The sequence below is a fragment of the Lagopus muta genome, chromosome 6 (assembly GCF_023343835.1).
Source record: "Lagopus muta isolate bLagMut1 chromosome 6, bLagMut1 primary, whole genome shotgun sequence".
Taxonomy (NCBI): Eukaryota; Metazoa; Chordata; class Aves; order Galliformes; family Phasianidae; genus Lagopus; species Lagopus muta.
The window spans coordinates 31,814,624-31,837,643 of NC_064438.1; the positions used below are offsets into that span (position 1 = coordinate 31,814,624).

A 23,020-nucleotide genomic window follows, 5' to 3' on the forward strand; every position below is an offset into this window, starting at 1 on the left:
AATTCATGATGTAGTGATTTTTATCTTGACTCAAATTCTTTGTTCAGACCGTAAAAAAGACTAAGGAGCGTTCTTAGTATCCTGCTGCTAAAAAAGACCTCAAAAATCGAGGAGATGGGGCAACCTCCCAAGCAGTACTGATCTTTTCAAGATATTAGTAAAGTTCACAGTGTAAAATCTAGAAGGGTTATAAATGCATGGCATGTTTATAGAATTTAATCAAACAATCAACAACAAAAAAGCAACAGCTAAGCATTCCAAGTTAAGCAAATTTGAAATTAAATAATCCTTTAAATTTGAATTTATAGGCACCCATGTAGACAAATGTATATTTTCAAATATTTTAAGATGCACTTCTTGGCACATATTCATGTTTCTTGTTATATGATTCTTTTGTATTTGAAAACAGAAATTTTTAGTATATAGTTCTCAGAAGAGGTGTGTATACTGTATTATTACAGAATGAGCTTTATTATAATACTGCAATCATAAAAATTAGATCTGTAAATTTTTGATCAGAGGTAGAGCTTTTAAATGTATTTAATTATTCTTCCCAACATCTTTAAATCTTATGTTAAGTTGTGGGGCTGTTGTGCAGAGTCCAGCAGTGCTGAATATCTGTAAGGAGGAATGTGGTGGGACACTGAGCAGATACGTGCTACCTAGTTCAGCTAGCAGACTAATTAGCACATGCATCCTTCATATTAAAGCTTTTACACTTGGCCTTTTCTTAGGACAGAAAATATGAGAGGATATTTTAAAGCTGTTGGGGAAAAAAAAACTTTTCTTCTTTCTCTAAAATCAGTCTGAAAAACCTGAAGCACTTGACTGTGTATTCATTGCATGTTGTGTGGATGCATTGTTTTCTTCAGTGTAATGATCTTTTTCTACTACCTCTGCATTACACGAGAACAATTTAGCTGTTTTTAAAAGGTTAACCAATCATATTATACTCTGTATCTTTTCTATATGATTATAGATTATAATATAGGGCTATGATTAATTAAAATACTTAATTGAATTTAAAGAATGATTATAGCAAATATTCTTATAGTCAGATCAATTTTAACTTTTGAGTTCTGCAGTTTGATTAACCCAAAATACTCTTTGAGGGGAAATAGAACTGATTTTTGCTTCGTTTGCTGGAAAAAAATAACAATACTGTTTCCGGTGGTATACCAAATTACAATGAAGTTATTAGTTTTGCCATCAATGAGAGCAATGAAAGTCTGTCATTAGTATAATATTTTAAATTACCTTAATGCTGCTTAGCAACTGGGGCTTGTCAGGTTGTGGAGTGTTCTTTTTGTTCTTTTCTTTTTTAACTCAAACCAAAAAATTAAAACAAATCTGCCACTGTGAACTACACTTAGTATCTCATGCAGTTGCACTTAGAAGTGTCTAGGCAATACAGAGCATTGTACAGAAAACAAGACATTCTAGTAGTGTCAAACAGCATTTTATTTTGAGGTTGGCCATAGCCTATGTTGTGTTTTTTTTTTATAGCAAGATTTTCCACTAATGTAAAGCTAGTTTTGAATTGGACATAAATAGGAGGTAATTTTTATGTTAAAGTTTTGTTTTAATGAATGGTTTGTTTATTTTTTTCATATGTTTGCGGTTTGCTGGAGATTTAGTTTAGCATTTTAAGTTGTATGAAATGCAACAATTTTACCTGACTCATAGAAGTAATAAAGATATCTTACTACATTCTGAGAATATGCTGTGTGATATTTCATTGTCTCCTTTGATAATCTTCTACGATATAGCATACTATTTATCTTCCATGATTGAAGCTTTTTTGTTAGATTTAAGCAAAAGCATGGACCTCTTTTGATACTTTGAAAATCTTCTTGTACTGAGCAAAGTCCGTTACTGACAATTTTGATTCTCTTTAAAAAAGTAAAATTCAGGAAAAGGAACAGATGCTGAAGTGTAATCCAGTATAATCCTTTTTTTTTTTTTTTTTTTTTTTTTCTTTCCAAATCACAACTAGCTAATAGCTAACAGACCCTTTTCAATGTGTTGCTGCTGGTTATCCACAGAACCAAGATGTGGTAGCCATCATGTTGCTGTCTGGAATCTTGCATCCAGATGCTCTTGTCCTTCTGTATGTGATCAGTGCACAGGGACCAGGAACAAATCGCCGTTTCAAGGCTCCAAAATAAAAGCAGCAGGCTGACTTGAATTACTCTGTGGTACAGTCCATATGCATTTCTTGAAAAATATGCTTCTACTTACAGTAAATTGATTGCATTTTTCATTTGTCTGAGCTCTCTCTTGTACTCTGCTGTAAACTGGCACTTCTCTGCTATGTATATAGGATTTTTCAGACTAGTGGACTGTTGGAACAATTTGCTGCTGTAAGCAGATTGATTTGATCTAGAACATCCAAGCAGTGCTGTATTCCCAGACTACTTGTTAGTTACAATGACACACAAGTGATTTAGAAATTAAAAGGCAATGTTCTGGAAAGAAAATGAGGATCTGTCAGTGGGAAATAGCCCTGCATCTTGTAATTAAAATGAGTGGCCAATTTTATGGATTGCATAAAGTGTATTATAGGAAGAGACAAGACATGGAGTCAGTGAATGGCTGCCCTGTTGCAGAAACGTTGCCAACTGTGGAATATTAAAGATTGTAAGTACCAGAAAGTAAAAAGGTAAAATTAATGCAAACTTAATTCTATTCTGTCCTTTAATATTGTTATGCCAGTAATGCCAACTTAGACTCTGGGAGGCATTAACGGTTCAGGCTTTTTAGAAAAAGTTAAAAACTGTATTGAAGGTTTGAACACAGCCAAACCAAATAACAGTTTATTACCAATCTTGGTTTGGATGGTTCCTAATATATGCCATCCTGGGAAACTGATTGAAAAGGAATCCTATCAGTTTTCAGGATTTTTGTCACTGATTTCAAGGACATTGTGCTGGGATTAATACAACCAGCTATGAGTAGGAACAAAGCATTCTACAAGGCCTATCCAGAAGTAATGCCTCCTATTTTATATGTTGGCCCACAGTGTCTGTAGAGGACAGTGTTGCTATGGCAGTAGAGGCAGATATTCCCACCAAATATCCTGTCATATTTTTCTGCTGTGCGGCAGATGGCAGCAGAGGGGCAATCTGACAAAATTGTGTCTGACATGGAAGTGCATATAGAGCAAAGGTGAGGAGCAATGTGAGACAATGGGTTGTCTCTGCTGGTGCAGATTTTATGAGTGCAGCATGCAGGCTCCTCTTCCTCATTGGAGAAAATGCGTAGCAGATGGTGGCTATGTTGAAAAATAATGCTTCATAGCTGAGGATTTGCTCTTCCAAATAGTGTTGTGCTGTTTGTATCTCTTGTTGTTTCCATGGAAATAAACAAAAGGCATTATTTTCTGAATCTACATACCTTTACCATAGCTGTGTCTTCTGTATACTGCTGTACTTAGTGCAACATTTTTGTAACACATCTAAGATGTTTTCTTTAAGGAGAAAAAAAAGTGTTATTTGTTGATGGTGTACTCTATTTCCTTTCCTGTTTTAAGTGTTTATTTTTTAATTAATTCTCTACATAAACTTTAAGTAAGCTAATGCAAACGTTTATTTATTGTAGATGTGAAAATGCTGTTATTGAGATTGTATTATTAGGCTATCACTCTACATAGGTTATCGTTTCTAAACAAAGATAGGCATAGACAATTTAAAAGGGTTTGTGGCTTGGTGGCTGCACTGAGCATTATATTTGGAACTGAGATTATATAGAAAAGTACTTGTTTCTCCTGTGATCAGGAAATAGGAAGAACCCTTTTTTCTCCTGTGATCAGGAAACAGGAAGAACCCTTGTTTTTTGCTAGACATTCCATTGAAGAGGAAAATTTGAATCTTCATGCAAACTGTCTAAAAGCTTGTCAGAGAGTGCTTTTTAATATTGTTTTGGAATGTTTCTTATAGTACTTTGAAGCATTGCTATCATTTTAGGCATTCTTAGTCAGGTTGTAGGTAGCAAGTTAAGAAAGTGATACTTCCCCTCTGCTTGGCACTTGTACCTGCACTCTTGTGTGCAATTTGGGGCTCTCTGGGAAAAGTAAGATAGTAGGCATATTGGAGTGAGTTCAGTGGAGGGCCACAAAAATTCATCATCAGAGCACTGATGCTTACAGCATGCAAGAAGGTGGTTCAACCTAAATGAGATAAGGTAAATGTTATGTTTCCAGGCAAATTTCTTCTTGGACATTCATTAGCTGGTAATTTTGTATTCCAGTAACCTATTGCTACACTGTAATCTCCTTCAGTATAATACATGCTTTATATTAAAAATTGAGACTTTAACACTTTGCTGAGAGGTGTTACAGTTTTGAACTAATGTGCTCTGATTGTAATCAGCATCTCAGGCAAGTAGTAATGAACACTTTTGGCAATGCTTGCATGACTTGTCCAAATATTGCACTGAATATATATTTTTTTATAATGTCAATCAATCCTAAATGGAAATTCACTTACTCTTATAAAACGTGTGTCTTGGTTTCAGCTGGGTCAGAGTTGATTTTTTCTTCATACTGTCTTGTATGGTACTTTGTTTTGGCTTTGGTTGTTGCTTAGCAGTGTTGTACAGAGTGAAGGAACTTTCAGTTTCTTGGCTTCTGTTACTGACCAGCTAATGAAGGGAACTAAGGAGACAAAAGAAACTGGGAGGGGACAGAACCAGGAGAGATGACCTGAAATGGACAAAATAATATTCCATATCGTATGTTATCATGTGGATTAAAAAAAGCTTGAAAAGTAGTGGGAAGTTGGCCAGGGGAGCAGCTACTGCTTGGGGAAAAGCTGGGCATGGGTTGGTAAGTGCTGAGCAATTGCTTTGTACATCACTTGTTTTATATATGTATAAATATATATGTCTGTCAATGTTAGTGAGTTGACCTCTACCTGGCTGTGTGGAAGAACCATGCTGCATATCTCATCTAACCAGAACAAGCCGTTGAGTCTGTTTTGTAGATGCTGTACTGGATTTTTGTTTGGTCTTCATTGTGGAAAGGCAGATTGCCATTACCATGTAGAAATTGGTCCACATGGAAGTTGTGCAGTGGAATGCTAATCTGAAGAAAGTAGGGAAAGAAACTCGTGTGCATATTTAAGAACATGGTTTTTGAATGCTTGTTTATACAGTTTGCTAAAGATACTACTAAAAGTATAAATGTAAGAAAGTCTGACTTGTCTGAAGTCAGAGTATGATGCAGAGGGGCTGATTAGCAGTATCTCAAACATGTGCTTTTAGTCAAGAGAAGATCCAGATTTATGATTCTTTTACCTCAATTTAGAAAAAGGTTTGTCTTTGGCCATTCATTGATCTGGAACATAATATGAAGGCAAGTACTTGCCTTCATAAGACCAATCTTTTATTATTCTTTCACTCTCAGGATGACACATGCAGTTTTAGCTGTTGTAATTTTTCAACTTAAAGTCATAAGCTATTGATTCTAGTTAAATGTGTAAGAAGTGTTTAAAAATTTATTGTCAGCCTTTTATGATAATAACTGTTGAGATAATTGCCTTTGATTGCAAAATAATTGCACTTATGGTCACCAACACCTAAGATTACCGGTCCAGCATGGGAACAGACACAAATGTATGATTACTTTAACTGTTCTGTAAATGTTCACTGACAACCTATTGTTATAGTGTAATGTCTTTTATTTAATCTGGAATTGACCATGCTAAATTTGGTTATCAAGTTAAGTACTTTGTCTTTGTTGAGGTAATGTTATAAATAAGATTTACTGAAAGAAGGGTCTGCAAGCAAGTCTGCTCTGTAATTATTTGAATATTTAGGAGATGAAAGTCACAAAGGGGAAGCATATGTTTATGTGAAAACAAATTTCTGCACAAAATGTGAAATTTTTTTGTTTGTTTGTTTTGGTTTGCGTGTGTGTGCAGACTGTTGTCTCCCTGAAAGAGATTTTGTAGCTTATGTTGGTGGCATGTAGACTTCTTGTGCACTCAGTTGACTTGTTTATAGAATTGTGGAATCCTTGAAGTTGGAAGGGACCTTTAAAGGTCATCTGGTTCAGCTCCCCTGCAGTGAACAGAGACACACACAGCTAGACCAGGTTGCCAAGGTCCTGATCTAGCCTAGCCTTTAAAGACTTCAGCAGCGAGGCACCCAGTGTATTTCTGGGCAACCTGTTCCATCCTCACCTCCTTCACCATCCTCACTGTAAAGGGCTTTTTCCTTATTTCTAACCTAAAACAAAAGAAAGCAAAAAATTTTCAAGTTCTGTAAGAAAGCTATTAATTAAACATTCCATTAACAGGGAAGTTACATTACATAACAGGTAGGCCAGTTACATGCATAGTTTTTAGCATTGCATTTTAATTAGAAAAAATGAATCTAAACATTGTTCTAAATTAAATACTTTAGAAAAAAAAAGCGAAATATTATGATAGCTTTCAAAAAAAACCTCTTCATATGTGTACTTGTAATCTATGAAAATGTTTAGTATATGATATAACATTTTTTTAAAAAGTCATAAATAAATGAGTTGCAATTCCTAAGAATAATTATTCACTTTGGATATGCAGCTAAATGAAAAACAGTATGTCAGCAAAACTTGCTGTTATGGCGTGCTGAGTTGACTATAGTGGAAGATTGCCCTGATTTTATGTATTTACTATTCATGTCTTAATTTTAGCACTTTCAAACCGAAGCATTTCAGTAGATTTACTGTTGATATTAGACTTGGAGAATGTTATTTCTGTCTCCTTATTCTGCTTCCTTTTGCATTTACGGTTATGTGCATATGTTCATGTGTGTACAACCATACCCCTGCACTCACTGAGTCTTTGGAGCTTCCAGGTAGCAAGAGGACCATACAGTAATTAAATGTCGTTATTAGGAGATTGCCATTAGATACTGAAAGCTGTGACTGTGAGCTGATGAATACATACTCAGTTAATAGGTTTAGTGTGTATATGCATGCAGTATTTCAGTAATTGCATCTGTAAAACTCTTGAAGTTATGCCAATGGTTACGCGTAAATGTATTATTGTGTGTGTCTGTGCTCTACGTAGGGCGTTCATAAAAATGATCCTAATTAGCTTTTAAGATGGATTAGTTACACAGTTATGCACTATTATCTCTCTCTGTATAGATACTATTATTGAAAATTAATTTGCTTTGTACATGTGTCAAGCTCAGCTCACTGAAGACTAACAAAGTTCTTCATGGAGGTGTTCACACAAGAATTTAATATGGACCTGCATTAAATTCATTTTCACCCCTGTTTTTGGATTACTTCTTCCTAGGGAATAAAACCATGAGATATATGCCGTGTCGTGTCTCTGAGCAGATGATGGAAAAGTTCAAGATGACTTGTAGTGATCTGTAAGTGCTTGAGATTTATAGCGATCTAGAGAATGTTACTATACAGTGGTTTTTCAATTTGAAGTTGAAAGGCTTTTTTTCTTTTTTCTGCAGTAAAACACAGCCCAGCATTTTTGCTCTTGTGTTTAAGTCAAGTACATGGTGACATTTCTTTACAACTCTTGAGATGATTCTGCGTCTCTTAATAAGCTTTCTTAAGAAAGTAATGCAAGAGGATTCTATCCCACATCCTTTAAAATTAGGATCAACCAATCAGAGAAGGAGACATTAAACATAAAACTTAAATAACTATTTACATTTCAGCTTACTTCTGTTTGTAAATATGAAATTAATTTTAATAAAACCAAAAGGCTTAAAGGAGGTAGTTTTTCAATCTACTACTTTATAATTTTGCAAACAAGTTTTCTTTCATTAAACAAGTGTAGGTTTTTTTTTTTTTTTTTTTTCCTGTGAAGTATACTAGTGTACTTATTAGCAGGTATTATTTTGGATTACAGAACTGTCCATCTTCACCCTGGTTGATTACTTTGTTGGCTTCAGCAAGCAGACCTCTTAATATTCATGGAGTCTTCTGAGGTGATGACTGAATGTTTTGACAGCGTAGTTTCAAGAGGCTGATTTTTTTCTTTTTTTTTTTGTTAATGATATCATTATATATTGGACATATACAGTATGGTCAATATCCAAGACTTCACAGCATTTTTCATACGCTGAAATGGTATAATGGTTTTGTGATTTTTGTTGTATGTATTTGACATCATAGAACACTGGGAGTTATGGGCTGAACCAGCTCATAAACTGATGACAAATAGTAAAGCTGAAAGTACTACACATGCATCTCTGTCATGGTTTTGTGATTTTTGGTTCTTGGTATTCCACATCATAACATTGTGTGGGGCTCTGGGAGTTTAACTATTAATGCTCAAGTTCTGGGTACCTGCCCGGAAGAGAAGAAGAACTACATTCCCCAGGGGACTTTGTGGTCATAGAGAGAAGATATAACCTCTGGCAAGGTCACCTGATGTGCTCTTTTTTTGTCTGCTCTTCTTTGTCGGCTCTCTTCTTTCGTCTTGCTGCTGCTCAACTGGACTGCGCATCTCACCTCAGCATTATGGTGAGACCTATCCACCTTATATTAGATTATATTAGATTTATTAGCTTCAATTCTGATTATATTGTATTATGGTGTGTTATCTTGCATTCTGATACTATATTTAGTAAATTAGTTTGTTTCTCCTCAGATCGTTGCTGCTGGTTTTAATTATTTTGGGGTCCCCTGTTCCCTTTTTCCAGAGCTGCAGATTTTGTGAAATCCCTCCGTCCCTCTAGTCACGGAACTGGGCCAAACCAGCCCGTAAACAGTATGTGTGAGTGCAGTATGGATGCTGTTGGGAAGAGATTTGCAGTATTTTGGCTAGCAGTAAATGTTATTTTTTTCATTGTGAATTGGGACTGTGTTTTGGCTCCGAGAGTTGATTCATTTTGTGAATGAGAAGGTCATTACTTTTAATGTCTTTGTGCTTTGAAGATACTTGTTCTATTTGTGTTTCTTTTTGTTTTTGTTTTTTTTTTTTTGAAGATTTCCATTTTTATTTGCTTGTCTCAAAGCTACTCCTCTCTCAGTCTCTTTCTGTCTAGTCCAGTCTTATATCTGTTGATTTGTCTCTTTTTGTGCTATTAAAACCTGTTAAAAACTTGCTCATGGAAAACACTAGGGAAGTGTCTCATCAGATTAAAGTAAATGTGATTTTTTTTAATTTTTCATAAAGTAGCAATTCCAAAAAAGCATGGAATTTTCAGAAAGGGAACACTGTTACTGTAATTCTCTACCTCCTTTTCTCATTAGTACAACACTGCCACAGGAAAAGAAAAAATGAGCACCATTAAAAAATTCAAGTGGTTGGGAACCTCAGGAGATAATCTAATCCAAACTACTGACCGGTGCTAGGTCAGGTGTGAGGTCCAACATGGCTGCTCAGGGCTTGCTATCCAAAGATTGAGACAGCGTATCATCTGTAGGTTTCCTTTTTTACTACTGCTGTAATACTTTTTGCATAATATTCCATCTAAGCCTCTAGTGCCAGCTTGCACTTCTTATCCATCATCCTCTCACTTTACAACATTGTGAAGAGCCTACCTCTGTCTTGGTAATACTCTCATCTCTCATCAGTTCTGCAAGGCTGCTATTATGTTCTGCCTGATGCTTTGGTATTTCCAAATTGCAAACTGAGTTCCCTCAGCCTCTCCACACAGAGCAAGCAGTCCAGGTCCCTCCACATTTGGGTGGCCCACTGCTTGCCTCAGTTTGTTTCTCTCTTGTTTTGAGAGATTCAAAAAGTGAGTGCAGTATTCTTCCTGAATGGAAGAGGATAATCACTTTCTCCTGCATCTACTACCTACCATCACACACAATCTACTACCTCTGCTCCTGTTATAATGCATTGCTACTTAAATTCCGCTCAATGAAAATACTGAATTTGCTATTTCCAAAGTGTAATATCCCATTCTCCTCGAAAATTCTGAATGCTACCATTGTAGCTTTCCACTTAAGGAACTATCTTAAAAACGCTTATGAAATTTTGACCTTCAGTTTTCAAAATAATTTAATTATGCAAGGGAACAGATTAATTAATAGGCTTTTAATTTATCCCCTTTGTGGATATAGAAGCCTGTTTTGAAGCTTAGGAGCCAGTAGGCTTCTCACAGTCACCTTTATTTTATGGTTACAGGGATGTTTCTTTACTGTCTTTAATAGATTGCTGCTGCCTCTGAAATACATATTAATGCTTACAAATATCACATACTCTGAAATGTGTGTAATCAGTGATCTTAGAATGCTTTATAAACTATAAGTAAAATCTTGTATTTAAGAATCTTCTATTCAAATAATTGCAGAAGTGTAAAAGTCTTGTTGCTAATGTGTACTTATGTGCCATGTACCTGCAAATATGTTGTGCTTTAATTGAAAATTTTCCAAATGACAGATAGTTGCAATCTAGACAGAAATGACCTTGCGCTTTAACTTAAACACTTATAACGATTTCTGTTACTAATGCAAGCTTCAAAGAGGATATTAATTGGAAAGGCAATTTTATTTTGAGATAATCTATTGTGTATCTTGGCCATAAAATAAACTCTCTTTTGATGAAGGTAAGAAGCAGTTTTCTTAAAGATTAAGTAGTTTAACCATTCTTCATATACTTACTGTGTTACATAGATCTCCTTTAATTAGTAGATTTTTAACAATATTCTCCCATTTTTGTCAGCGAGAGTCTTCAAGCTTTCTTGCAATCCATATAAACAGGCATCTATATGCACAGATCTAGAACTTTTTCTTTCTTTGGTACTCTTTTGACTGCTGTGTGCAATGTTTTGTTTAAGATGGACATCATTAATGTGGTGAAAAGTTCTATGCCATTATATGCTCAGCAGTAACCTTTACTCATAATGTGATATTGTCTGTCTTATTTTGTTCAGCTTTCTCTGGCACTGATGAAGCCTAAGGCTGCTGTTTCTTTTAGTTGCTGATAATTTTTTATCTGATTAACTGACACATTTAGTTGAAATCAGACACAGCCCTTAGGCTGGGCATGGATTTAATTTAAAAAGTATCAAAGGTTTGCACTGCGTGCTGTTTAATCATCATGTTTATCAGGCAAAGAAAAATTACTGGAAGGACCATAGGGAGAGGGTTATCTTAAGGAGCAGTAACTTGGGAAATTGATAATAACTCTGAGGTAATTTACTGCTAAGTTTTACATTCATTAATATAACATTTCCCACTAATAATTACAGTGCTTGTAATGTACTAATTAAATAGAAAACATTAGCACTAATTTTCATTTTGCTGAAGTCTGAGAAGGTCAGGTAAAGACATTAAAATGTGAAATTAAAGAAAACCTCAGTACTAATACCACTGCAATGAATATTTTACTCACTAGTGGAATACCTCTACTGATATTGTGTACTACAACGCTTATGTAGACATTGTTACTTATTACTATCACTATCCTTAATTGCATTTCAGTTACTGAAATAAGAATAAAAAGATCAGAAATGAAATCACAGTGTGCTAGCTTAGATTATTTTACATTTCTCTTTATATTCTATGTCAACTGTGAAGTAGTTTTTCAATTTTATACATGGGTTCTACATAGCCATGTTAACAGCAGCCTAACAGTAAGCACGCTCATGGCAGCTATGCTTTGGAGCTTTCACAGAACTGTTTAATTTTTCATTATATCTTCTAAAAAAAAAGGAAGGTGAAAGTATTTTATAATATGAAAAAAGCAGTAATTTCAAATCATGTTATTTATAAAATCTTCAAAACTAAGAAGCTTTAAACAGAAATTGTGGACTTTAATACAGTTACAGTTGCAAAGATCTATTTGTTGTTCTAACACAATTGATTATGAAGATTATTATTCATGAATGTTATGAATATGAATAGTCTAATGATAACAACAAGTGTTGTAGCTGTAATGTAATTCCACTTATAGGTAAAGCTAGTAATCTTTTGTACATAAAAGTAAGCTATACTTCAACTAACAAAAATCTATTCTAATTTTTTAAACTTCATTTTCATATCTGCCTTTAAAATGAGTATTGCTAGTTTTGTGGGAGAAATTACAATATTAAATAATAGAATATAAATAGTTGTTAGCATGTATTTGTATTTCTGTTTGCATTTAGTGCCTGTCTTTATCACCTTATGTAGTGATATAATACTTTGTAACATATTGTGCTGAACATAAATACTTTCTGTACTGCTCAGAAATTCCAGAGAAGCAAAAATGTATTTTTACTTTCAACTGGTTTATTGTACTAATGAGATAATTAAAATAAGTGAATTTTCATGCAACATTTTCATGTTGTCTATAGCCCTTTCTATGGCACAGAGACTAACATATTTCTTCCCCAAAGTTGCTTCCTTGGCTTTTGAGTTAAATGCTAATCCCTGATACTCCCTACAGATTTCAGGCTTCTTTACACAAGCTGAGTTTTGTAAACATGTTTTAATAGTATCAAACATGATTGGATTACATATTAAAAAGTGTACTATCTGAGCTATGTCACAATTAAATCTGGAATTTCTTTCTGGAATAAATTCTGTTTGCAAATTGTCCAGTAACTCTTCCAGTGCCACATAGTGAATCTATTGAAGAACTAGGTTTCTTTCAGTGCTTGAAGTGCTGAGCTAAATACCAATTACAGCAAGGTTTTGCTGTAAACTTGGTCCAGTTGAGGAATTTATGAAGATTGTTACACTTCAGTAACTTTTTCTTGAATTTGTTCTGCTCTAGTCTTGATTTGTTGAAATGTACAGAATAAGATAATTGAATTTATACCCTTTTGTGAGATAAATTTATTTATATTAACTAGCCCTTCTGTTGCAAAGCATTTATTAACTATATTAAGTTTATCAGTAGTTAATTGTTTCCCCTTGTGGCACTGTGCTGTCTGCATAGTGATGGAACTATGTATTTGCAGAAAAACTAAATTAAAAGTGATGGTGGTGAATAGCTCCCTGTTAGAAGTCCTTACACTTAGATGCTAACCAGAACTGAAATATGGCATGAAGTACTGCCATGTCAAAAGATCATGAAAAACTTATGCATTATTAAAAGAAATAAACTAGTGTAAATGCAGAACAAATAGTTTATGAATATTAAATAAGAATTAATATAGCTTGCAAGCAAGCAGGCTATGACAGTATTCTGTTCATTACTAACTTCAATATGTATTGCATACATGTATATGTAAAAATATATACTTTTTTGTGTATGTGTGTATATGCATTCATACACATATACCTCCACTCATTAAATTAATTGAAGCTAGGTGTAATTGAAGAGGTGTCACTGCACTATAATAAATATCATGGTTATAGTAATAAACATTTTATTTTTTGATGAGGAAAAAAAAAAGCATATGTATTATAAAAGTGTATGGAAAATTATATATGATATGTTTATTTATCATATGTAGCCTTGGAAGTTAATCTAGTTTGAGACTACACATGCAATGTATGTATGAGATACAAAACCATTGGTTTGTGGGATAGTTTGCCACTTGTATCTTGAGCAGTAGAAGTTGTTACTTAAATGATAAGCAGTGACTTTTTTCAGAATATCTGAACACATGGTTTCCTTGTTTGTTTGTTTTAGTGGATAAATAGATGCAAAAAAGACACCAAACAAACAAACCCAAAACAGTATGATGGTATATTCAGTGAGAATTTTAATGAAAACTTTCCTCAATTGTGTGGAAAATATACCCTAAAAATAGTTTCCTAATTACTATTGTCTACGCAGACACTATGACTGAACATTTCATTTGTGAATAATTTCTTTCTGAAAGAAACATTTAGGAAAGCCATGAATATTTCAACTGAACCTGTTAGCAAATCAAAAACAGCAAAATAACAGTTACAATTTTATTGTCTATAAAAATTGATGACAGTATAATATAAAAGGTTGTTGGCAAACTGTTTCTGTTCAAAATTACAATAAGAGTAAGAGTTCAGAGTAACTTTAAATTGTATTATGAAGTGGTTTCCTTTAGAGCATAATGCTACTACAGGCAACTGGCATGCATAGAAATAAAACAGGACCAATAAGCATTGGCAGCATAGTGAATCTGCTTAATTGGCGAGCTCTTCTGCTTTTAAAAATTATTGCTGATGCTAATACTCAAAAAAAAAACCAACAAACAACAAACCTTTAAAAATATGTGCATAAGATAGTTGTTTAATTTATACTTTTATTCTGAGTTCTTAAACATAAATAATTTTGAAAATTTGAAAATTGAAAAAGTCTGTTCGCTTTCTGTGAGATTATAAGATCTCAGAGTTTAGTTCCATGGAAGTGACTAACATTTTCCAAAGGGTAAAAGTAAGAACTCTAAGGCCATAAACATAGGCCGCTTGCAGGAGTTATTTGTATTACTACATTCTCTATTGAAAAGTTTGACTATATCTCAGTCTTGGAATTTGTAGGAGGGAAATTTTCTTTTTTTTTATAAAGTACTTTTAAAATGTAGTTCTTGTAATTCTTAACTGATTTTTTTTTCTATACAACATTCTATTAATGATGGATATTATACATCTCAGTCTTATAAAAAAAACTTTTGAAAATCTACTTTTGAACACAGTGTTATTGTGCTCTTAGTATCTGTTATAGTCTGTGGAAACTCTTAGAAGGCATTACTTTCATGGTTTAGTAGAGTTAATATTGTGTACTGCGTGACCATGAAGATTTTTATTACCTGGCAAAGTTTGTATTGTAAAGGACTCTGAAAAAGGTAGAATTACAGTCATCTCTGTTTAGTAGAGTGCAAACTGCTGTTAATTTAATAGAAATGAACAAACAAAAAAATAATCCAGTAATCTCAACAAGTAGAATAAGCGAATTCTTCCCAGCCTTTGCCAATGTTTGTTTACACTGAGCCTGCTATGTTCTACAACTTAATAAAAAAGTACCATTTGTCAGGTATGAAGAAGTAGGTTTGAAAGACATTGTGATTCCATTTTTTGATTTTTCCACTTTATTTAGAAAATATAACTTGTTTAGTATAATAGTACTTCAGACATTTTTTCATTATTCATTCAGATCTGTTAAGAACACAAGATAGGGCTAGCTATAAATTAAGTTCAAGAGCCTAGTGTTTGTATTCTTCTAATTTTTAAGGAAAAAAAGAACAGCGAAAGGAACTCTTGATAAAGCATTTCCATGTTGAATAATTCTGATCACTAGCAGTCTTTTTCATTGCTGTGGTGATTCTTCTTTCCTGTCATACAGAAAACCTACATAGAAAAAGAGCTTTTCTCCCATAGATTATCAAGCAAATTAATCCAATAATTCCAAAAGGGATTATTTAACAGCATTAAATATTCTTTTGGACACCCTTATTCAGAATGACTTTATTCACTGGCCTTAATATTTAATTGACTTAAAAGTTAACTGTGAATTTAAATTAACCTAATTAGTAATTTGCATCAATTTTCCTGAGGGTGCTATTACTCAAATATGTTTGAAAAAGAAAGAAAATATCTTGATTTCTTTCTTTTTTTTTTTTTTTTTTTGTGTGTGTGTGTGGAAGTAAACTTCACGTTGAGTGTTGAGATGTTTATTTGATGTATTATTTTTTACTCTGCTTGACTCTGAAGAAAGGTTATTGGATTTTGCCTATGTCAACTTTATTTTAAAACAACTCTGTAGAGAATTGTAGGTTAATTTGAAGGCTCTAAAGAGGCTTCATATAGGAGAAAGAGTGTACATACTCCTCCATCTGAAAATTGTTTCCTAATTAAATCTGAGTGCAAAGACATTCTGTGTCTTTCTTTGCAGGTGGAGTTGATGAGTAGGAAATCCATTGAGATTCTAGGAGTGGTGCATTTTATTGTTTTTCAGTAATAGAATCAACTTATCATCACTGAGTTATGGAATAGATGAGTTTGGAAGTGACCTCTGGGTAAACAGGGGCATCAAGAGCAGGTTGCCTCATCCCATGTCTGGATAGCTTTTGAAGATCTCCAGAAGACTCCCCAGTCTCTGGGTAATCTGTGCCAGTCGTCTGTCACCAATGAATCGCAGAAGTACTTCCTGATTTTCAGATGGAATCTCCTGTTTTCCAGTTTGTGCCCACTGCCTCTCATCCTAGCACTGGACACCTCTGAAAATTAATATAAAGAGTATGAAGAAGAGGTGTCCAGGCAAATGTAAAGTAGAATTATTAAGACTCTGGAGAATTTTAGTTCAGTACTGTGGCAGGATTTCATAGACTGGTTTGATTTTGAAATTTGTACATAGATATATAGTTCAAAATTTTGTGGTAGTCTTTCTGCAAGCTTCAAAGGGTTGATGTGTAACTGATCAGCTCCAGAACATAACTCACCTTGTATAGTTACAATTAACCTTGGTTGAAAGAACAAAGCAACTGTGTCTAGAGTAACGTCAAAGAAAGGAAGTGAGTCCAACATGTTGACTGGAACCTAAGGAGTTTAAGAAGGCGAAAGTTCATGAAATATTTTACATATGTACATTTTCAAATGTTGTTTTCAATGCGTTTGCAAGAAAAAAATAAAGGACTGCTTAAGTAATTGAAATAAAACAGGGCTGCAGAGACAATGTATTGGGAAAGCTTTGATTTATTTATTTATTACAATTTGTAGGTGATTTTAAGTTCCATGCAAATATTCTATCATATTTTATTCTTGTGCTATTTCTTATGACAAATGCTAACATTTTGATTATACTTTATGATTATATATTACTGATTTATTTGTAGGTAGGATAGCTGACATTTCAGTTACAGTGAAGAATTGTGGGTCATTTTCAGGATGTCAGGAAAGTATTAGAATAGGCTGTTAAATCTGGTATTTTTTAGTTACAGCGATTATTCCTTGCAGAATGATACTTGCTTACTCTGGAGTTGTAACCATCATGCAGGTCAGCTGTATTGCTCTCTTCTATGTAGAATCTGCATTGCAGCCCACTTTGTTCCATTTATTGGGCACAAGAAAAATCATTTATTCTTGGTTGATTTTTCTGATAGAAGTACTCAAACTCTATTTTTCAGGCCAGTATACAGTGTTTATCATTATTATTCCTTTTCTTCTTTCAGGACAAAGAAGCAGTGGAGGGTGTGTCTGTAGGAGCTATTCTTTCTGACTACCAGAGAGTTCGAGTCGAAGATGTGTAAGAACACGTTATATCTTTATTAACATAGATATACTGGAAAGTGTTTTGCTCATTTGTTTTCCAACAAATTCTGGAACAGATGATTTTATTTCTCATGTTCTGTGATAGCTAATTCATTCAGTTTGCTAATATAAATGTATATTTTTTTCTTTTTTTCCCTGAAACTATATGTTTCATATTTATTAGCATTGTATGTAATACATGTCATTAGTAAAAATCCAGTAGAAAGTATAACAGAGTTTGGGATTACTCTCCAAGTTGAAATAGGTTCAGGTCTTTGAGTGAGCTTCAGCTGAAATCAATTACAGAGACACGTGTGTGTGTGTGTGTGTATCAATTCCAGTAGTGATGTATATGTATTTTTCAACAAAATTTTAAAGTGGGAGCAGTTTGTAACTTGTTATCAGGAATGAAACGGAAGACAGTCCTTATTCACCAATCTTCCATTACTTGCTTGAAATCTGAAGTCCAAAATTGTTAATCTGGAATTTTCAGTAATATTTCTGCTGTGCACATTCTTTAAGCTTGAATAAATTGTGATACTTCAGAAAGTCTAAATGGAAAACAAAAAAGAATTATGTAATGGGAATTCTTGAAAATTATGTGTTATTCAGACTGATTTGGGTATGGAAAAAAAATTTATTCTATGCTTCAGAAATGAAAAAAAAAAAAAAAAAAAAAAGCCTAAATATGAATTATGATTTCCTGAGTCCATTAGTTATTTGTTGATGATACAAGCAAACATGTGAAACACTTTATGAACCTGAATTTGATTTAATGCCAGCTCTGCTCACATCAGCAGGTTACCTAGCACAGATGTTTTCTTTACACTTTACAGAGGTAAATTGCAGTCAGAAATAGCTCCTTTCTTCTTCTTTTCCATAACATTCAATGTGAGTACTGATATAAAGGAACAATAGTCAGTTTTAATGACCTGGTCATATTACTAGATGTTCTAGAAGGGATGGCTTCTGTTGATTATGGGTTTCAGATCTTTTATTACAGTTGAAAGATTGATGTAGTATCACTATATTTCAGAGATCTTATTAATACTGATTTGAAGATTTACTCTTTGCAAATGTTTTTTACAGAAATCATCCCAGTTACTTGGATTCAGCTAATTCATAAGCTGAATTTGAGCACCTAAATGAACTCCTTGACATTCAGAGTTGCTAAATATTTCTAGTAATTTCACAACTGAGTTCTCTATTAAAATATCTGAAAACAATCACAAAACCAATCAGATTTACATGGGTGTTAACTATGAATGTAGGTATCAACATAGAAATCCATTTAACTACAAATTCTCAATGCTAGTAGTGATGGGATATCCCATATTTTTATCAAACAGTGTTAAGTGACAGATAAATAAAACTTTTCAGTTACTTGAGTGCAGTGGAATTGGCAGGTCATGGCCTGAACCAATGATTGAGCATCAGGTGAAGAGGCATGGCAAACCCAGGGAGCTCAGCTGCACGTGAGTGACTAGAATGGGTGGACTCTGGGTCTGCCCCTCCTTGCCCTCATTTAAGGGTTAGCAGCTGAGATTGTGCTCCTCTTCAGTCATCATTAGTTGTCGGAAGGATTGAGCTAATTTTTTTCAATATCTTTTATTGGTCCATGGTGCTTGTATCCCAGTAGAAGGCACTGTCATCTCCTTCTGTTGTTGCACATTGAGATAGTCCCTGTATTTTCATGTTTTTAAATTTTCCAGAACATGGGCTTTATACACTTTATCACCAACTGATGGTACTTGACAACTAACAGAAGGATAAACCATCAATACTGCAAAGTAGTGATTCTCTACTATGATAATCAAATACTATGTCAGTATGATATATATATGTAAACAAATAATTAAGTTTACATTATCGAGTTACTACTTTGTACTCAAGCTGTAAACATTCCCATTAGCGATTCTCTTCATTGGCTGTTGATCCAAATCACAGATTTTTTGAGAGCAACAAACTTTATTTGCTAACGTGTGCAACAGTTATCTCATAGTAACTCTTGCCTTAGTTGTGTTGATAAAAAAGTTATAATTTCCTAAGATGTTAATGGATTTGCATCTATAAAGGTTAAGTAATGCATTTTCTTTCAGTTTTCCTTATGTTCCCCTGCAAATTTATTGATATCAATGAGTTGCAGCTTATGTAGGTAAAGTGTAGTCGGAACAAGATTCTTTTTTTTTTTTTAATATTGGACTTTATCATTTTCTTTAATTTTAAATTAATTATTCTGTACAAAAATATAATGCTTAGTTTTCATTTTTTGTTGTTACTGGTTTTTTTTTAGATGCAGAAGACTTAATCTTCAACCTTTAGCTTACCTTTGGCGTCGGAGGGAGGAAATACTGCTTAAAGAAATGATATCATCTAACATTGAAGCCATAATCATAAAAGTGGCAGCTTTTGGTATGTATTCAGACTCTGAACAGTGTTGTCTACTAAAACTTCAATGAACAAATTCACAACATAAGAGAAAAAAAAAACAGAGAAATTGTTCTACCTTTTTGGATAATAAAAGCTGTTACGAGCATAAAGAAATTAAAAAACAAACAAAAAAAACCCCACAACAAAAAACAAAACCAGTATAGCTGAAGAACAGTCATGCTGTCTGAGTAACTTTTACACTATAGTTTCTTAGTGCTCCAGAATATTAATATCTTTGCATTGTCAGATATGTCATATGAGGTTTGTATAATAGAGCAAATCAAAATATTGTTTATTTGTTTATTGTTTAGAGTTCAAGTGAAGTCTTATTGAATGACATGTTTTATGTGCCACATAAAAATATGGCTGAGAAATATGGAATATGATTAATATGGTACACTATATTCATTTCAGGCTTCTATGCAATATTGCAATATTTAAAAATATTAGGTGACGTTTTATGTGTAACATGACCAAAGGACCATTTCTTTTCTGAGTTGACTGAGGGTCTGTGGTCCACTGGACCGAAGAATGGCTACTATTACAATTCAGTAGCATCAATGGCTTTGGTGGCCAGTACAATATGTTTGAAAAACAGAGTTGCATAAGCTTGCCTTAGAAATCTTATGGCTTGTTCTTTTGGACTATTATCACCTTAAATTCTTAAGGTCTGCCTATCTTCTTTAAAGTACTCATTTATAGCAAAGTTGTTTCTACTGAAATATCAACCAGGAATTGAATTATAATCCATTTAGACTGTGGGTAAAATCCATGACTTTTTAAAGATGATTTTTTTTTTTATTGTTCTTTATTCATTTCTCTTTAGGTGATAATGTTTTTTAACAACTTTTTACTTTATCACTGTGATAGTCTCGTATAGGATCTATTAGTGAGATTAGAAATTTTAGCAATGCCATGTTCCCTACTTCACAGAAAAATAGCAAGTGATGCAGTCTAATAGAATTTTCCTGAATTTGTGGGAGACCATCAGAGTTAAATGCTTTGTTTTCCACTGTATTACACTTCTTTAAAAAAAAAAAAAAAAAGAAATTTAAGGGAATAAAAATTTCAAGCCATGTAAAATTTTTTAGGTTGGATAGTTGTTCTATTTTTTGTAAAATAAAATACTTGCATTCCTTAATCTGAAGAATTAAAAAGGTATGACAGCAAGAATATGCAGTGTGCTTTTTCTGATCAAAATTATATTTCATGGAGTTTAGGCTATTTTATATAATTAAAAGGAACAAATTAGGAAAAATAAGCTAACAAACAATGGCCCCAAAATGGAACAAGTATGTACTGTTTATAATTTATCTAAAATATGTTAAAGAAAACAGATGATTTAAACAAGAGATAAAACTGCTTCACAAATAGACATTATTGCCTCATCCCTGAAGCAAGATTAGCTTTTCCTTTGTATTCTGCAGCCTTTTAAAAGAAAAAGAAACTTAAAACAGACTTGTTAGTTCTCAATGAGTCCTTTGTTGACTATTTGTTTGAGGAGCAAATGCCATAAATACTTGTAGATAGCAATTAGATAGAAAATGACTGTGAAATTTTTTTTCCTTTTTATTTTTTGGCTACAGGTAAAAGAAAGATCTTATCAGAGTCAATTTCTCACCTGCCTCAGGCAAACGTAATTGGATGTAAGCAAATTTAATGGAGCTTGTGTGCTCTGGGGCCATTCTGTAATGCTTTAATAATTGCATGCCTTATTAAAGTGAATTTAAGGTATGAAGGCTGTTTAATATATCAAGTGGCAAAGAAGCTAAGATACAGTTTAACTTTTTGCCTCTCAGATTAATAATCAAAGCTAAACTGCAATGAAAATATTAAAAATAGCAGATTTAATACTCTGAAGGGTAATGCATTAGCTAGTACACTGTACAGATGTTAATTCAAGAAGCAAATCAGTAACTTGAGCTTGACATTCATCAGAGCTGGCATACATGTACACCCACCTTGTCCTGTTTTCTATTAACTCAGTGCCAGTATTGGCAAGGTAAAGCCTGTCGGTTTATGTAGAAAACACATAATTATGCAAGTAAATGAATATTAGTTTAGTATGTTTCCTTAAATCCACCATTACAAATTAATACCATAAACTTTGCCAGTGGCAAGAGTTTTCTATCTCAGAACAGTGTGCTTTTCCAGATGGAATACCAATTGCTCTCACTTGCATGCAAGAAGAGTATTGTCAGCAAGACCTCTTCACATGCCTCCTGTAGATCTATAAGTACATTAGCTTGTTTTCCTTTAGAGTGTCTTTTGGAGGCTCTAATGATGAGAGAAGAATACTCCACACAAACCTAAGCAATTAAAAAAAAAAAAAAAAAAAAAAAAAAAAAAAGGATTGCTCTGCATATCTGTCTGCACTGCCTCTTTTTTGTTGTTGAAGCTGCCTATGTGATGCATGATATTTTTGTATTTGAAATATATCTCCCTTCAGTGGAAGTCCCAGAAAGTTAGAATGAGGTCATTCAGTAATAGTTAAAATAAAACTGGTTAGAATAATGAGTATTTGGGCACTTGAAGTTCCAGAAATATCCATTGCTTGTGTGAGACAGTGTACTATACCACAGTCATAAGATGCAGTTTTGACATCCTTCTGTGGACAAGCTGTGTGGATTAAAACAATAATTAGCTAGTAGAATCTGCATGTGACAGATTCCAGTTTTATTCTTGGTAACATTATGTACTGCTTCTAACTATACCAGGTTCTAAAACTTCTACTGCAGCAAAAGCTCTAATATTCAACTTGAAGTGAGAGGAGGAGGAGGAGGAAGAGGAAGGTTATATTTAGAAGGAATTTTAAGGTTCTTCACGGTATGGTCCTCAGTAAAAACTGAGAATAGAGTTTTATCTATTTTTAATTTACTTAAATAATTTAACTATGTCTAATTCTTGCAGAGACAAGAATTGACACTAAAACTTAAGTGCCATTTATACAAAAATTCAGTTCTGTTAGTGCAGTTGAAATTAATTTTATGTCATGAAGTTAGAGCAATTTGTCCTCAACAATTGTAGTTTTCCTTGATGTTTTAAGAGGAATATTTGTTTTCAATACATTTCTGCAACGCAGATTTGGTGCTGAAACAGAGCGTAAGCTCAAACCCTTAAATGCGTATGTGTGTAGAGCCAGTGATACTTTCCTTTCCAGGTTTCTATGTGTTCTTGTCTAAATTGATTCTTCATTTCTGTTCTAGCTTTTGTCCTTTTGCAGGCAGTCTATCAGTTTGCTCTTCCAGAAGTCCCTGTTGGTTTATCTGGGAGCTGTGCATCTTAAACATTTTATAAATTGTCTGTGTGGGATGACTTTAATGACAGTGAAACAAATTCAAGCACTTGTTCATGCCACAGAATCAATTTTTAATTCCTTTCTTCTAAGCTTAATAGCACTACAAATGTTCAAAGCACAGAAATTTCAGAATCTTTTATCAAGGAAAGAAGAACTTTTTTTAAAAAAAATCCCAACTATGGCGGTTGAGCTCTTTTAATGAAATAAAATGTAATAAAATT

General features: G+C 33.5%; 1 protein-coding gene across 9 annotated transcripts in view; it reads left to right on the forward strand.

Annotated features, from left to right (window-relative positions):
- DPH6 (diphthamine biosynthesis 6) overlaps positions 1–23,020 on the forward strand; it is a 177,770-nt gene that overhangs the window by 24,844 nt on the left and 129,906 nt on the right. For all 9 annotated transcript variants that reach the window (XM_048947740.1, XM_048947739.1, XM_048947733.1 and 6 more), the window contains 2 exons: positions 16,993–17,066; positions 19,365–19,483. In XM_048947740.1, the coding sequence (XP_048803697.1) occupies positions 16,993–17,066; positions 19,365–19,483 (193 nt within the window). The remainder of the gene's footprint in view (positions 1–16,992; positions 17,067–19,364; positions 19,484–23,020) is intronic.